An 18,744-nucleotide genomic window follows, 5' to 3' on the forward strand; every position below is an offset into this window, starting at 1 on the left:
TACTGACAGGCTACTGTAATTGGGTAAAATTGTTCGAAAGCAAAAATTTCCAACATTGAGGGTTTATAAGAATAAAATACAGAAAAAAGTTTATTGCAAGTTGACTTTATCACCATTACATGGTGGATAAATCAGTATACGCTACAAAAGGAGGAAAAATGAATAGAAAGACGAAACTGCAGTAAAAATCAAAATTTACTAGTTGCATTTTTATTTACTTTTAAAATTGCAGTAGAAATACTTGTAAAACATATATTAAGCTGCATTATTATATTATTACACTGCATATATTAATTAATGTTTCTCCAATGTACATTTTTTTAAATGCTACTTTTCTACTGAATCGTTACTATAATATTCTATTCTGTAAATATTATATTAGTTAAAATTAAAATTTTACTAAAATAAAAAATACCAGCTTCGACGATTTATAAGTGCAAAAAGTGAAAGGAAAGTCTAGTTGAATTTATGACCGATACCGGCGTATCAATCGGGATACGTTACGAAAGGAGGAAAAATGAGTAGCGAGGATGAAAGACGATTTTCAGTGGAGAAGTACATAAGAGGGAGTGGATGAGAGAGCGCGTGAGAAGTGTATATGAAGGATGAAGTGGACGGGGAGATCATTCAGAGAAATGTAAGGCGCCGCCGTCCAACAGCTGCTGTGGACACAGACGGACAGTCGGAACATGAGAGGTGCTCGAGCAGAACAAAAGCGAATCTTCTTATGCCTTCTTGGTCCCACTACGTGTCTTTGCCTCTCTTCTGTATTTTCGGCAAGAGGACTGGACCCTGCTGACGGAATATAAAGGGCAGAGAGGAAAATGAAAGCAGCGAAAGTGTGGAGGGCCAGGAGTTAAATTCGGAATGAGCAGAAAGCATGAAAATGACTCCAAAAATGGAGGATAAAAAGGAAGACATTAATATAAATGTTAATATGAACGGGAAGTTGCTCTTATCCTGCTTCCATAATGCAGGTTAGGAAACGGGAAAATTTATCCAAACTATATACTTTTAACCAAACAGTTAATGCCTATATTTTTTACTTTACGATTACATAATGATTACTTTCACGGCTATGAAAATTCGTTTGAAAAATCGATTGTTATAATTCAACACAAATAATGTGAAATAATATTAATCCAGGGGAAATGAATTTATTTAAAAACCAAAGTACTCATCCTAATTATTGTTCATTAAGAGCATAGCTAACATATCCAGAATAAATTTGATCCGACGTGAATAATTTTTTCAAGCATAACTAAAAGGTACCTACTCTCTCACCGACTACGCTGCCAGCAAAGTTACTCAATACACATGCATGTCGTAATTTCATAAAGAAGTTGAGAGAAAGAGAGTCTAGCGAAGAAGTAAAAAATGCATAAGATAAGATATTACAACTGTTGCTACTCATCACTAAAACTTTATTTGTCATATGTTAACTTAAATGAGACATACATGATTAGATTAGTGATGAGTAGGGGTTGCGTAGGTAAGAAAAATTGTGTTCCCAGTTTCCATGGCACTTACCGTTATATGTACAGGGAATATGATAAAATCATGCTAACACGATACTGATCACAGGGTAGGGACAAAAAATTGGCGGGAAATGTTATTCTGAATAAAAGAATTCGTAATTCCATATTTTCCGTTGATGCATGGTGAAAAAAATAAATGTTGCATTAAGAGAGAATATTTTAAGTATTTTCACCGTGGAAATTGAGGTGTATTCTGGCTCTAAGATAATTTTCAGTACAGGACAACGACTGTAAAAATTGGAAAATATTTTAGAGACTAAACGCCCCATCCAGAAAACGAAAGAGACGAGTGGATAATTTTCTGTGGATAACGACGGAGCAACGTCATCACATAACGATCTCATCATGGTTTCCCCTTCTTTAAAAGAGGGAAAGCTGAGTCATAAGGGTTTAATTACATAATGTATTCTTTAATTGTCATCTCGATTAGAGAGACTTTAATCCTTAGGTGTGCATTACCTTGCGAGTAAAAATACATTTTAAAAATCTTGTGGAAAAATCTGGTTTCCATTTTGAAAATACATGCTCATCAGGCTTAATTTTAATTTTGAAATTGTGGGAAATAGTAAAAAATGCACTTGTTCCTATGTAAAAGATTTTAATTATCCAAAAGTTTTACCAATGTATCGAAAATGAAGTTTGAAGGCATTGTATAAATAAACCTTAAAGGAAATTTATGAAAAAAATAAATAAATATATCTCCAGGAGTGTATAACTTCCATATCCCTTACGTTTCACTGCAAAACTACATTAAAATTAAAAAATATAATAAATAAGCTTTAGTAATAATTATTGTATATTTTTCTCGAAAATGGTTACCAAAATTATGCCCAAATCGAGTTCATGGATACCTTCAGTAGCTCAGCGTTTTATATCCAGCATATAATATACACATATCATGGGAGTTTAACTTATTTTGCGTATGAAATGAAGTTTTCATACTGTGATATGAAATAACTTCAATTAACAGAATATCTTTCGTCATTTTCTTCTACAATTTACGTCGGAATAAAGTCATGATTTTATTTTAGGATGGACTAAGTAAAAGATCATGGCTTATTACAACTGGCATGTAATTCAATTGATGTTAAATTAACTTACACATAATAATTTTCCAATTTCACTTAAGGATTCTCGCTGGGATAAAATTCATACATTCAAGCACATATATTATCCATGGCTTTAATCCAGCAAAACATGTCTTAAAAAATAAAGTATAACCTAAAGATATTGAAATAAATGTAAAGAGATGTATGATACAATTTGATGCTTTATTTTTACAGATTTCCAGATGAATATAAAAAATTCCAGCCAAAAGAAGTGCGAAGGTAACGACGAGGAAGATTAATTTAAGATGAAAATTCCAAAACAAGGAAGTTTCCAGTCTTTCAGGCAAAGAAAATGAAATCACTAGGAGAGATAGTTGTTTACCTGAAGGGTTCGGCACAATAAAGATTGGTAATTTCAAATGTAAATTCAAATGATATTTAGTATCAGTGCCTTAGGATCACAGACATCAGAGATAGGCTAAAGAAAGCCTACATATGGCACGTCACATAAACGACCTCATACATAACAGCGCGGTAACAGCCCACGGTCAAAACACCTAGTCCAGTATATACTCGCGCCTTTGTAAAGAGATGGATTACCTGTCTTAGATGAAGCGATCATTATTCAACCTACATGCCAGAGGATTGCAACATTCGCAACAAGGAAACTTGTCCCCTTGCCACATAATCCTGAAATTTTCAAGTATTATAAAAACGTGGATTTGACTGCGTTCACCTTCTTTGCCATTTATTTGTATTAAAAGCATAATCAGTCTTATTTTATTTTAACGGAAAGAGTCTAACAACATGAATTTTGAAACCATATTAAATGATGTAATCCATCAAAACAAAAACCATCTTAACTTTTCGCCAGTGGCATAGCTATTTGTTTTAATTTAAATAGCAATGAACTGAACAAAATTCATGGGAAGCATTATGAAGACTGTGGAGTTAATAAGGGAGAATGTCATTTATATTTTCCTTTGTGGAATGAGTATTTATTTTATAAGTTGTAAATGAAATGATTCCAAAATATTTTTAATTCTATAATATTATGAATAGTCCTGGCTATATTGTGCATACAAATTATTTTTCCTCCTACAAAAGAATTATTATTGTTAAAAACTCATTTGGAATTTTCTCCAAATTCTTAGGAAGTTACTAGTTCAATAAATATAGGCGAAATATTTTTATTTTTCCAAAAATATGATCCTTTTCATGACAAATCTAACTAGACCAGCCATGAGATAACATTTACTGACTCATCTGAGAAGAAATAGACCCTGTTTTCGGTGTAGAGGAATTAGAATGCAAAGACTAATCCAGTAAAAATATAATATATGGTGCACCGCAATTTGGTTTCTTGTGGTTTTGTGAATAGTTTTACTTATGGTGATTATATAACAACCCTACGCTTAACAGAACTTCCTTCCATTTTATCTCTTAAAAGTACAAATGTGGCTGTAATCAATCCTGGGTGATATTTTAAGTTATAAAAAAAAATATGTGAATGTGCATCAAATTCATCTTCATTAGAGACATCTGGAATATTTTCTCTCATTAGATGAATGATTCTGCCGTTATAACAATCAAAAAGGAGTCCATTTTGCAGATTTATTTATGTTCAAGGTCATTATTACATTGAATACTGAAAAGTACTCTCGAGCATTTGGTAATATTTTTTCATATTTAAGCCGAGTACAAGCCATAATGAAATTCCACTAATTACTTGGAAAGTAAACCGAGCCCATTCTAGAGCTCTTCAATTGCTCGTCCTCCGAATTTAAGTAAACATTTCAATACCTTTTAAGGAATAACAAATGAACGCAGGGGATTGACTATTCCCGCACGGCAAGTTGTATGAATAACAAATAAAGAGATAAGAAAAACAGTCTTTCCTCGACCTACGCCCTTTAAAGGGACCCCTTTAGCTCCGTCACAAAGAGAAAGCACTCGCAAATTCCTACCATCTCTCCCGAAAGATAAAACAAACGAAAATGAAAAATGAAACGCAAGGGAACACCAGCGCACATCAAAAAAATACCTCCGGCGCTGGTAAGGATTCTTTCCTCACAGGAACCTTGCTCTCGTCTTTGTGAAGCAGTCCGCGCAACGGAGAAGAAAACATACATTGACGGTACGGAAGGGAAAAAAAATGAATAAAGTGATGAGTTTACGGTGGCCTCACGTTCCAAGGACAGTAACCCGACGATGTCCTCGCGAAAATAATACAGTCTGGAGAGATTGGGGCGGTTTCATGGGGAGGGCATGGACTCTGACCGCGGGAGGGTCTAGTCGTGTGGCAGGGATAGAAATAGAGGAGTAGTCCAGTCGCTATGAGACGTCGGGGGATTCGGCCGGCATCTAGTACCGGGCCATTTACTACGCAGTCTAGACTAAAATTTTGAATGGATATTCATCGTGCGAAAATTTCACAGAGAAAAAAATCATTCGTCTTGACAGGGAAACGAATCAAGATCTCACGAATTCCTGTTGGATCCTTCCGCCAGTTAAGCTACCGAGCTGTCTGTCTTCTCGGTAGAAATTTGTGGACTATACCGGAAAAGTATTGTGGATATTCATTACTTAAAATTTTAAAACGAAACCGGTTTGCTGCGGAAGCCATGAAAATATTAAATAACCATTGTAGTTTAGTTTAAATTTCACGAACTTGAGACTATGAATTAAATAGTAAGCGACGTTAACTTAGCCAAAGTAAGACAAGGAAGAAATGGAGCATTTCATGAAACAAGTGACTCTGTGCGCAGTCACGTGCACGAATGTTTAACACACACAAAGGATGAAAATTGGGAGATCCAGGTTTGAATCCCGGCAAATATCTTTTCATGGGGTACTTCATTCTTTGGTGTGTTTAAGGAAGAAATGATTATATCTTTGTAATACTAAAGAAAACGTCTCAACTTTGTGAGGCAGTCCGCGGTACGAGGAAGAAAATTGAAGGTAGGGATGAAAAATAAAATTCATAAAGTGACGACCTCACGCCCCAAGGATAGTATCCCGACGATGTCCACGTGAAACAAAATAGTCTGGAGATAGGGACGGTTTCCTGGAGCGAGCGTTGGTATAGCCAGTGACGGCGGAAGGTTCTAGTCGTAGGAGAGAGGGAAGCAGAGGAGTAGTCGGGTCGCGGTGACACTTTAGGAGATTAGGCAATGTCCGGGATCTAGTATAGGGCTATTCTCTGCGCAGCTGCCGCTTTGGCTAAAATTATTTTTAATGTGTGTTTGAAGTTATCATGCGTCAAACGGCCTTATCTCTACATATTCAGAAAGTAGCTGACTCTAAACCACGCTATTTTGATTAACCTCAATTTATGTGAGAAATTGAAAGGATGAACAGTTTTAAAATCGGAATCTATCTTACAATAATGTTTGCTTGATATTTTATAATGAAATAACTTTGCTGCGGAGAGCATGGAAACATGAATTACGTAACAGCTATCGCAGTTTAGCTTAACTTAAACTATAAAATTGAGAGAGTAAATTTTAGTGGGCAACGCAACTTTGCAGAATTCAGACCCGAAAGAAATGTTTAAAGGTTTTGTAAATTGTATATTTCCTATAAATTACAGTAATTCAAACTTCTTTCGGAAATAAAGTAACTTAAAAAACAATTTTTTCCCCTGAATTCCCACAAATCCGGGCAAGGTAAGTCTGTTTGCACGAAATGTAAAAAGTAATGTGCATTTTATAAATATTTGATTTGAATTGCCAAAACGATGAAAAATTATCACTATGTACATGTAACGATAAATATTTGGTGTTTTATGTAGTGAAAACAGAAAGAATTAGTCAAAAGAGTCCACTGTACTCGCTGTTTGACTATGCATGAAATTAATAAGTAATGTAAAACTTTTGCTTAAAAAAAAAATAATCAATTTTATGTTAAATGATTATATAGTGCACAATATCTTCAAATTGATTTGAAAAGTAATATTTTTCACTGTTTAATAGTTTAAATTAAAAGCATAAGTTTAACGTCAGAAAAATATGTTGCCCGTATTAGGGTTAACTCAGCGATGTAATCGTGAATAGAAGAAATTCTGTGGATAGGTTTCGTGCGGCGGGGGAGGGCGATGCGGTCCCTGACCGCGGGTAAGTCCATGTGGGAGTACGTAGCAAAGGAGTACCTAGTTGCGTTGGCAGTGAGGCGCCCGGAGATTAGGCAATATCCAGGATCCTGTGCCGGGCACCCCTAATAATTTGCTACTCAGCTGCTGCCATGGCTAAATTACTGAAATGGATATTCATGCTTTGGTACTTTACAATGAATTGAACTACCTGGAGAGACATCTACTTAATTGATATAAAATGTACCAAGTAAACTTTTCACGAAATTGAGATCATAACAAAACTAATTTCTGTTTATTTACGCTACCCTTCCCCTATAATTTTAGAAAGTGGTTGACTATAATGTAAGTAATTTAGAGTATCCTCAATTTATGCTAAAAATTAATGTGAAATTTTTAAAGTCAGTAGGTATCATCGTAGAACACTCAAGACTCTCATAGGTCAGGAAATCTATAACAGCGATCACAAGAAAGATCACACTATGCTTTAGGTAAGATGACTAAATTTATCTGCGATATAAATATATTTATTTTTTGAACAAGATTCTTGATTACAAAAATGCAGAATTATAAAAAAGATAACAAAACAAACAGTGTAAAATGCCCTCAAAAGTAACAAATAAGTTTATATTTTACTTTTAGGTGCATTTTACACAATTTTCGAGAAAGCCTCTTTTCAAAATCCTATTTTCTTTTATTTTCTTTTTGTACTTCTAGTGGTAAATCTGTAATGGATTGAACTTCAGCTGTTAAAAAAATTCTGCTCAAAAAAATAATTTTCGCTACCTTTAGAGAAAATTTAAGCCTATTTTTCTATATGGAGATTTTAAAAAATAATTAGAACACAATGTTTCTAATGCGTGATTATTGATTATTGTATTGCCTTCAAGCAGCAACAAGTAAGAATAATTTCTAGCCGATTTGACAGTTGGAAGTGGGCTGGATAACATGTACAAAATTCAATCGATGTAAGAGACAACAAGACGGAAAAAGTGCATTATTTCATCGGTCTAATTATTGGATGGCTGCTTCTAAGTTTTAAATTCAAATTTAAATAGAAATGTAGCAATTACCGCGCTAACCTTGGTTTTTTAAATACTTTTGTGCTATACTTTAACTACGAACCTTTGATGCCAGGAAGATCAGGTAAATATATGGTATCATTTTGTATCATGAGCTGTGCTATCATTTTTTATTTAAAGGCTAGATTTAGAGGTTTACCACTATGTTAAAAAAATTGCGAAACTAAAATTTTTGAAAAGATGGATATTATATGGATGGGGTAATATTACTCCCATAGCACAAAAATTGTTAATCAATTCGAAACAGAGTAGCCTTCCCGTTGGCCATGTAAGGCAGGAGTTCAATGGTGTCAGGCTCAACTTTGTGGAAGTTGAAGTTCATAAATGAAAAAACGACTTCATTTTCTTCCACTAATTTATTGTCACGGTACGACATGTTTCAACCTTGAGCGGTCATTTACGAGTACAAAAATTTGTCAAAAGTCGGGTAAATTTATACCAGGAAGGGACTTGGGGAAGGGACTTGGGGACCCCCTCCAACCTCCCCAAGTCCCTTCCTGGTATAAATTTACCCGACTTTTGACAAATGTTTGTACTCGTAAATGACCGATCAAGGTCGAAACATGTCGTACCGTGAAAATAAATTAGTGGAAGAAAACGAAGTCGTTTTTTCATTTGTAAGGCAGGAGTCTTATACTTTTTATAATGCAAGGGTCAAAAATCAATATCACATCATCTGGTGGGCCAGATTGCTCTCTGCCACTTACTTTATCACCACATCAATAAAATAAAAAATACAATTTCACAGTGCAATAATCTTTATTGGCTTTAAATTTCAATAAAGCTATGTGATTTTTGACATTGTTTATTTTTGGCTAGTATTTCGTTTGCGAGCGCGGTGTGATACAATATTTTCTTTAGCCACTAGGGGCCGCAAGAAATTAGCCGGCGTGCCACGGGTTGAAGATCCTTGATGTAAGGTATTCCGAGCAAGAAAGATAGCGGAAGAGAGTTGAATAGGAAAATGAATAAAGAGATGAGCCGACGCTGGCCTCACGTCCCAAGGATGGTGACCCGGAGATGTCCTCGCGAAAAGAAGACATTCCGGGGATAGGGGGTGAGTTTCCTGCGGCTGTAGTGCGGGCTCTGATCGCGGTGAGGTTGTATGGGAGGTGGGTCGCGGTGAGGAGTCGAGAAAGGGGAGGAATCCTTTTGTCGTGCCTTTGGAGTGAGAGAGAGATTCCGGCCGTGGATGCAATATGGATGCACCGCCAACGCGAACTCGTGCGTCACGCTTGGATAGTGCCTTCGTCGCCCCATCTCACTTACAACCATTCAATTCAAACAGAACGCCGTCCTCCACAGAAAGAGGAAATTCCCATGAAAGTGGAAGAATCCTCGTGAATAACTACACATATCTTTCTTTCAAGATTTGGTGCGTGTGATTATTGTTAACCCCGAATAAAAAAAAAATCACCTACTCTTCCTATTTATTATTTGATTTATTATTTTGTTTACTAATTGTTCAAGTGATAATCCTTATCCTGATATAACTGTACAACATGCCTTCCTTTTTAGATTTGTTTCAGAATATTTAGTTCCTTATTTTTTCAGCTTACTGTACCATTAGTACCTGAGTCCGCTTAATGTACCTCAATTCACTTTCGAGATAGCTTAATTTTTTATCGATTAGAACATCAATAAAAAAGGCTGTTCGGGCATTAGTGATGCATTATTTTAACTCCTAATATCAAAGAATTAGCTACTCTTCCTATTTATTATTCGTTTTAATATATGATTTAAGTGATAATACTTATTCTGATGTAATTGTACAACTTAAATATGGAAAAATATTATATACTCGTCACACTTCAAGTAATAGAGAACAAACTAATCATAGTCCTGTAAAACCTAGAGGTGCAAATAAAGTTACTCGTGGATGAATTTTGGAACGATATTTGCCAATGCTCAACTCCAGGAGAAATGCAGCGATGTTTAGATTTGTAACTTCAGATATTTGACCAATATGAAATTTGACAATTATACACGTGAGAGCAAAATATAACAAATTTTTCCCGCTACTGGCTTCAATATATATGAAATATATAATATTTTGCAGACAAATAATCTTTTACGAAAAAATGGTAGTTGCTGCGCTTTAACGAATAACCAACGGTGGACGGAATATAAATCTCATTCCCACTAAACCTTGCCCTGCACTCAGAAGTATTAATTTACACCCTTGTACTATGCACCCAAATATGTGTATAATTATATCCATGAAAATTTTAATCGGAATCTTGAAAGTCTTCTTGAATTCTCAAAAAAAAAACTGTTTTGTTCCGTAGATTATAGGAATCGTAGCTGATTTTTTTTATGTTCGGAGTTAGGATGACGGATAGCTACTGTGGAACCAACCTTTTTTCCTGTTCCACTCATTTAAATATTTTGATATCGTCCTGAAAGTGAAATGGCGAATAACATTAACTACTGAGATACCTTGAAATTTGATAGAGTTAAATCATCCGAAGTTCATTTTTTATTACATTATATATTACAATAGCCAAATCCCAATAAATCGCACTGACTTTTTTGTAAACATTGGTAACTGTACACCTAAAACTTAGGAATCACGTAGATGAGACTAATAGAAGGAAGCATTTATGAAGCAAATCATCTCTGATTTTCTTAGATCATGCTCATTTAGGTCATAAATATGGTAAATACAAAATACCAGTAGTTTTCTTGTCACTTTTACGACTGAAAGGATTAGCTGACGAAATGTACCAAAAAGGTTATAAAAAAATCTTGCACACTGAGAAATCCATCAGTAAAAATATAGGTATTATCTATATATTTTAAGGTTTGCAGTAGGTTGCAGTGGATGACATAAAAACATCCACACATTCTTGTTTTTTTTCTACTTTCCACGAGAGGCAGTTGGGGTCACACAAATGTAACCTCCAGTGTACACGAGAGAGGAAGGATCAAATCATGGCGAAAACATTTGCCTGCGTTCATACCATATAATCCTTACTTGCTGGGTAGGTACTACTCTCCGCATCAACTAGGAATCCAGTGCACATTCACGTCTGCTCCGCGCGCGAAGGCAAGGGATATGGTCCACGAGGGGAATCTTCAAGGCCTGAGGTCAGCCGGCGTGGACCACCTAGCTACGTGATGCTGGCGATAAAATATTCAGGGGATCACGCGAATGCTGCCGACTTGGTTCCGTGCACACGGCGTGGACGGTCAGCGGACGTGAAATTCTGTAATGCGTGTCATCACTATTGGAGCAATGGACTCAACACACAATATTCCAAGCACAACACGTGCGATACACTACTTATTGCGGTACATCTTCTCACCATGGTGATATTTACTCCCATAAAAGCCGCATATGGACGTAGGTGATTACATTTTTACTATCAATATATCTAAAAACATCTCAGGAATATCTAATAAAGAAAGGAATCCTAAAGAATATCTAAAAAAATTATATTAGCTGTAACTTATAACTCAAAAAAGCACTTAAAGGTTTATTATAAAATAATTTCGGTAGCACAGTAAATAATAATAGTTTAGCTAAACCCACAAAGCTAAAATTAAGCTCACTACATACGATGAAAATTAAAGGCAACAAAATGATATTGAATGATCACCGTAAAAGACATGGAAAATTATCGGTAAAAATCTCGAATTGACATGCTATTGCTAAACAAAAGGAGCTCGTGTTGTAGCAGTATCATGCCAAATTCGCTAACATAAGTTCTTTGTACCTGAAATATGAAAACTATACTCGGCAGATGAAATTAATAATCTTGTAGCTTTCATAACAGGCTTTAAATAACTGAACACAATTCCTAATATCAATCACTAATACGTATCAAAAATTCTATTTAAAGAGGCTAGTTCTTGAGCGATTCTTCATAGACAACTCATTAATACTACTTTGATACAAACCTACATCCTAGGCTTCGTATATATTATTTTGTATATATTCGTCAGAGTAAGCAGTTGCATATAATTTCTACTGATAACAAAATTTAAAGGAAATTTAATCTTAGAAGTAAATTAAGTCAAGCCGAAAGGGGACTACAGATATGCTCATTAATATAAATCTCCACTATTTATTTGACCTTCAATATACCTCCTCTGGTCTGAAAAAGTAAATTTGAGAGATATCAATTTATACCACTTCGAAAGTCAATGCACTAGTCTCACACTCTTTCTCGTTACTCCTTCGAATTGAAAAATCAAATATTGATCCATCCTCTTCTTTGAAGAGGCGTGTTTGTAGGCTGTCTTCCGTAGGAGAAGCAGTGGGAGAAGAGACTGATTGCGGAAAATCACGAAGATGTTATAAATTGAGATGAATGAATAATAAAACGTTTTCATCGGAGGAGATAAATGGTATGATAGCACGGAATTCACGCATAAAAATATTATAAATTAAAGAGCAGAGCGTTGAGATTCAATGGCGAAGACCAATGTAAAACGTTATGAATATGGTAGATCTTGGTGAGGTAAGCGTGTATTTAAAGAAAATTAAAAGAACAAAGCCGAAATCAAGCGCAGTATATGCTTTAAAAATTTAAATGAAATTGAATCGTCTCCGTGAAAGTAATTGAATCATGAAGCAGAGCAAAATATTAACTTCGCGAAATTTAAATTAAAGTAAGTGAATTTTTGCAATGCTCAAAAATGTTTTAATGCTGATCCTCACATGTATTTAATTCTTATTTTTTAACGTCGCTCGTATTGCCTTTCCATAATTTCTTCAGTATCAGAATAATGCCTAAGGAATAACATTACAAGCATAGTATTTTTTAGAAAATATTTTTTTCTAAAAATCCCTTTTACCCTCTATATGATAAAATAGGAAGACATGTTAAGGAAATGAAAAATGATTCGGTGGGAGAAATGGAAAGTTAAGGGAGAGAAGAAAGTGTAGCTGGAGAATGGGGCGATTGTAATGGAGGGATGAAAGAGATGAATGGATGGGAAGTCATAGAGGGAAGAGAAAGGTGAGGGAGAAGATTGGAGGTTGATAGGTGAATCGAAGACTCTGGAAAGAAAACATAGCAGGCGAAAGAAAGCTTTCAAGGAGGCGAGAGCGCAGAGTGAAGAGGGGTGCGGAAAGTAAGGGGGGATTAAGACGTGGAGGAAAGGTTGTTTGTTTTCTATTTCCATTTTTTTTAAGGGTTTGAGCCCTGCGAGATTGCTTGGAAAATTTTCCTTTAAAAACAGCACGAAAATTATAGCATCTGTGGATAAAAGCTGAGAAAGAAGAAAATACGCTTATATATTAACCGTCACGGTAAAATATCGATGATATGACGTAAATTTGCTCTGAATGGCTCCTTCTTGACCTCGGTATAAATAATTAACAGAATATTTCGCCTCATACATCATCAACCAAATATCATGGAATCATCTACATTTAATTATTATTAGAGAAGTGCTTAAGGACTTCAATAGGCTAGAAACAACTCATGAAAACAGTAATGGTCAATAAAAACTTCTACATTCAATACCTAAACCTGAGATCTCGAAAATTCTAAGAAGCAATGTTATGTTTTCCATTCTCTGCCACGACTGTGATAACTATTACATTGGACTGACATCCTTATGTATAAAATAAAGAATTTCCCAACATGAAAGGTTAATTGAAAATAATGCTCAGATCTGTACATTAATAAATCATGTTATCGATAATAACTTCAAAAGCACCACATTTATATAGACAGGAAATAATTCAACTAAACCGTTGTTTAAATCTGCATAAAATATTAAAAGCCGTATTGAAATAACTGTCATTACTATAATCTGATGAACCTAATAATGGACATAATATCGCATAGCGTGTAAGAGAACAAATAACTGCACGCTTTATCAAATAAGATATTGTGATACACAGGTTTTTTGTAAGGCTCAAAAATGTTTTTGATGCTGTTCATCACATGCAGGTATGCGATTTTAATTTGACAATATCGCTCCTATTGGCTACTCAAATTATCTTCAATATCTTAATAATGCATAAAAGCCCTGAGGAAGAAAATTAAATGTCCAAAACGTAGGTGAAATAAGGGTTCTTATTAATTGATCCACGTCTTAACAAATTGTCAGCTAATTTAGTACATTTCACAGTACAAAACACGAAAAATCTTAATCGTGACATTTCTGAAATGCAGGAGCTCTACACAGTTAAGACCTTGAAGAAGTAATTACAAGAGTAATAAATAATTTTCCCTAACTGAAACATAAATTCCAGCGAAAGTACTTCAGCAACATGTGCCGTTTCGATTTTTAAGTTAATTATTAAACAGTAAGGAAAAATAAACCCACGGAAACTTGAAACCACAAAAAAACTGTAATCCTTTTATTACTGACGCACGATTGAAATATTTGAAAGAAAAAAATGTGCAGTAATTCATAAAAAGTTACGGTAAATTCAAACAATATCCCACCAATCTTAAACACTATGAAGGTTTGAAATAACATATTGTTTACGTGGTACCTAAGTAGGTAAATGGTAAATTTTCGGGTATATTATACGCATACGTCGTTATAATTCATCACAGTTCTCATAACGCTCAATTTTGGCGAATGATTCATGTTAAAAATATTATGGAATCAATTTAAAGTGTTTGACTAATACAGGGAACGGTATTTTACATCAAGAAAGTCATTTAAATTTTGTGTAGTGATCCTTGATAGTAAATAATGTTATTGGGCTGATTGTTTAAATATAATCAGTATCTATAATTTAAGAAGAGTTCAGAGTTTGATTTGGGTTTAAATTAAAGTCGCAAGAGCAAATTCTAAGAAACTTCTAAGCCGACACTCGGCATAAGTAAAATACAGATGGATTAAAAAATGTATTTTGTGAGTTTCAATGAGGCTATAATTAATGACTTGGAGGGGCCTATTTCCCTTAGCCTTATAACGTTTGACCACTAGTGAAGACTTAAATATCAAGACGAGTAATTATTCTTGATATGGGAATTATTTCTGCCATGTATACAGTAAGTATATATTTTAAAAATATTTGTTTTAAAAATACATACTTACTGCTTTACTAACTTACTTAAAAATATTTATGCCAACGGTTGAATAATGTAAGCATACTCATGAATTATTATGGTACTAACCTCACGGTTATGAGTCCAGTATATTGCAGGTGGCGGCTCCGGGCTGTGCTTCACGATGCACGTTAGATTGATGGTGCTGCCCTTGTTGATGTACATGTCTGGGCCACCAACAATTGTAGTGATCGGCTCTGAAAGTACAAGAAAACCATTTCATGTCATTGTAGCAAGCAAAAAAAAGGGTGCTCAAATATTTCATTCAAACAGAAATACACATTGTTTATGGGTAAGGTATATTTTTGAAAGACCTTCTTGAAATCTCTATCCAAATCCATCATTTTAATTTACACAGGGTACATATTATTTTCATAAACACCATATCGGAGGTGATTGAGTGAAAATAAAGCACATTGATTCAAAATAAAAAATGGAAAATTGGTAGGTAAGTACGTCAAAACGTAAATGAAATACTCCATTTCCTTTGCGTCAATGGTAAAGATTTGAGGTAAACTAGGTCAACCTGTAAATGTATTATAAGGAAAAGAAAGTTAATAACAACTAGAACTGGTTTCAATAAAACCTTAACTTGCTAACACGAGGCACCTATTGTTGAAATGACGCAGGAAATAGAGGGAATTTCACAAACATATAGAGTGCTGTAACAAGGCATAGGAACAAGAAATTTATTTAAAAATGAACGAAAATTAAAATGAACGAAGAAAAAGGCTTAGCATCAAGAGCACGGAATTTTTCGTAAATTTGACGGAATTCAACTTGACCCATCATCATTTTTCTTACTTTACACTCGTTTATTAGTTCTTTTTTTCCTTCTCTACTCATGGCCTATTAGATGTTGTTAGTGCTATTACTTTATTTTGTTACACCATGTGGGATATGAAATTGCAATACTGAGGAGTAATAACGTTTTTTTCATTTTTTCCTAGTGACACATATCTTATCTTTGTTGAATGTAATCAGATATTTTTTGCTAAAAATAAATTCATGAGAATTCACGGTGTTATATTTTATTAAAAAAACTAAAAAAGTATTTTACTAGAGTAAAAAAAGTGACTAAATAATCTAAATTTCCTCTGATTTCTTTATGCGGCAGTAAAACAAATAAATAACTTTCCCTCACAAAATGCAAAAATAAAATATTCTCTGGGATAGAGTTAACGAAAAATAGAATCGTCTAACTTATTTTCAGTTTTAAAAGCGCCTTACACAAATCCCTTGCAGCCTCATACGATTTTGTTCTTTTTATCACGTTTCAGGTAACTTATACGAATGTACCTATTAGAGACGAGCCAGCGATCAACATACTTAAAATGCATGCTCGGACAGCTCCACTTACACACACGCGAACAAGATGTGTAGCTATAAGATAAGATATATTACCGCCAAACAGATTTCAAATCAGAAATATCAATCCTTAATGAATTTAATAAGGTTTTAATAGAAATTACATCCAGATAGTGAGCTTAGACTGTATTAACTGGTTGCAATAATAAAATAAGCGAAGTACATGCATCATTGCTTAGAAGATTCAGTCTTTAATTACTCACTAGCCTCAGAACTTGGAATTCATCTTCACATTGCAAGATATTTACGGTTCCCTTTCGATAGCGGCAAGAGGTTTGTTTATTGAGCAAGATGTCCAAGCACAGAAGCTGTATGACGTGGCGTAACTACAGTAATAAGAAACATTGTGAAGGACACATTCAAAGCAACCAACAGTGAAATAAGAGGATTTCAGAGCATGATATATACCTTAGTACTAACTTTGGTCGAAATCCGTGTATCAATATGGAAACACATGGTGGACAAACAAACAGATATCCTCTTTCGCATATATCAGTTGATGTATTGTTTATTTGTCCTGTTACATTATTTGTATAGAGAGTTACGTTATTTGTTCTTTTACATCATTTTTATAAAGAATGTATATACTAGGGATTGAGAAAATAAATTATTTCCTCTCGACAAGGTTTACTTCATCCAGACTCCGATTTAATTATAAAATTGTCTCTTCTTCTCTCGTATAGGGTATAATAGCTTGGCACAAATAAAGAGGAAAATGATTTCAGTTTCAATGTGGACGTCGCGAGGCTCGTCTGAAATGAGACGGAAGAGGAAAATCAACTGTGCTCGCATTTTGGTGGGGAATAATCGTACGCCCAGGGAATGGTGGTCGTGTATTTTTATTGCAACTCTCGGTCCCTCTTCTCAGGTCATTATCCTTCCCTCAGCCCCTTCACATCAGCTGCCACATTATCCACACTTTCTAACCAGTTCACTTTTCCTCGGAGACAAAATTGAAAAAGGAAATGAGTTTTTGTGAGGCGAAAAAAAAGTAGTTTCTCTCCCGCAAAGTGTGTAATGCATGTTGAGTTGAAAGAGATTGAATGAGAAGTAAAAATGGGGAACCTAGATTAATCTTTTATAAGGAAACGTTTAAGACGGGTATTTTAACCATTAACCCGGTAACACCTGAATTAAAAAGTTTCTGCGATTTTTGTGATAATCGTGTATTTAAATGCCAATGAAATTCTAAGTCATTAGGTGGAAAATTTATTCTTTGAGCAGTAATAGTTACGCCTAGCGGTACCATATGGTACCACCAAAATATTTTGCATCATAACATCCCAAATATAAGGCTCACATCAAATAACCATACTTTATATAATGTAAAAATAGTATAACAATCATAATTACATAATAAAACCTTTATATTAACAGTACATAAGGCGTAAGTAAAGAAAATCGAAATGCTTACTCCGAAAATTCCGTTTTTTTTTGGGCTTGTTGATAATTCTCAATTTTCAAACGGCTCTAAATACGTTAATTACAGCTTTACAATAGCAAACTTTTCGGAAAAATATTATTGAAAATATTCTCATCAATTTGAAACTCTCAAAAACCATAATTAATTATGATAAATGACAAAAAAGTTACGTTTACCTCTGCACTACCAGCTGGTACCATTTGGTACCGCTAGGAGTTAACGGGTTAATTATAATCAGCAGAAAGGGTCTCGTTTTTTATCTTCCATCATGTATGCGAAGTACATATACATGCATACAGAGGAGAACCTGCTGTAGAACGCATAAATTTTGGAGAAAATCTTTAAATTTATGATAGGAAATAGCAGCTAAATATATTTTTTTAATCGTATACTATAGTTCATAATCTAAAAACCACTTAAAAAAATGCATTGTCACATATGCTTCTGTACAGAAAAGCTATTTATCAGGCATGAAGGAAAGTTTGTGTCAAAAATACCAGTTGTTTCCAGAAAAAAAGCATTCACTTGAAAAGGTAAATTATCTTCCCTTAGTTTAAAGTTTCCCCCACGATTAATTACGTGGAATAGTTAGGCCATACCAAAGTAGCGGATTTCTATTACATATGATATTATTCAATATTTCCGAGTGAGTTACTTAGCTTCCCTAGTCTGGGGCCGGCTCAACCCTGACCAATCCATATCAACATTTGTGTTGAAGTTCTGAACGATTCCCTTATTCTATAAAAATGGAAACCAAAATGTTAGTTTAGATAATGCTACTTTATCATTGAACTGACGTAATTTCTGGAATTTTAACCATGGTACTCCTCGAGTGATTTTGTGTGCGTGACAATAGGGGAAGCAATTAACGGTTTTTCTGATAAAGGTTTCGATTTTTACCCCTGTTTGCTGAAATTAAACGGTGATAAACTTTACATGCTCGGATGCTAGTGGAAGATCAAAAGTGTTTAATTCACGCATTATGTAAATTCCACCGCGCTGTAAACAAATGAACAATCTAAGACAACCTTCTGACGCCATCTGATGATTTTTTTAAATGAACATTACCTCGGAGACATGATCACCGGTACTAAGGGAATCCACACAATCCTCTTGCATTGAAGACGTTTTCGGTTTTCATCCACGTCGATAAATTGCTTCTTCACGTG

The 18,744-nt window shown here is 34.5% G+C and overlaps 1 protein-coding gene across 1 annotated transcript in view; it reads right to left on the reverse strand.

Annotated features, from left to right (window-relative positions):
• LOC124165689 (lachesin-like) overlaps positions 1-18,744 on the reverse strand; it is a 270,532-nt gene that overhangs the window by 22,042 nt on the left and 229,746 nt on the right. The window contains exon 4 of the mRNA XM_046543173.1: positions 14,854-14,981. Coding sequence (XP_046399129.1) covers positions 14,854-14,981 — 128 coding nt within the window. The remainder of the gene's footprint in view (positions 1-14,853; positions 14,982-18,744) is intronic.

Source organism: Ischnura elegans, chromosome 9 (genome assembly GCF_921293095.1).
Source record: "Ischnura elegans chromosome 9, ioIscEleg1.1, whole genome shotgun sequence".
Lineage (NCBI taxonomy): Eukaryota > Metazoa > Arthropoda > Insecta > Odonata > Coenagrionidae > Ischnura > Ischnura elegans.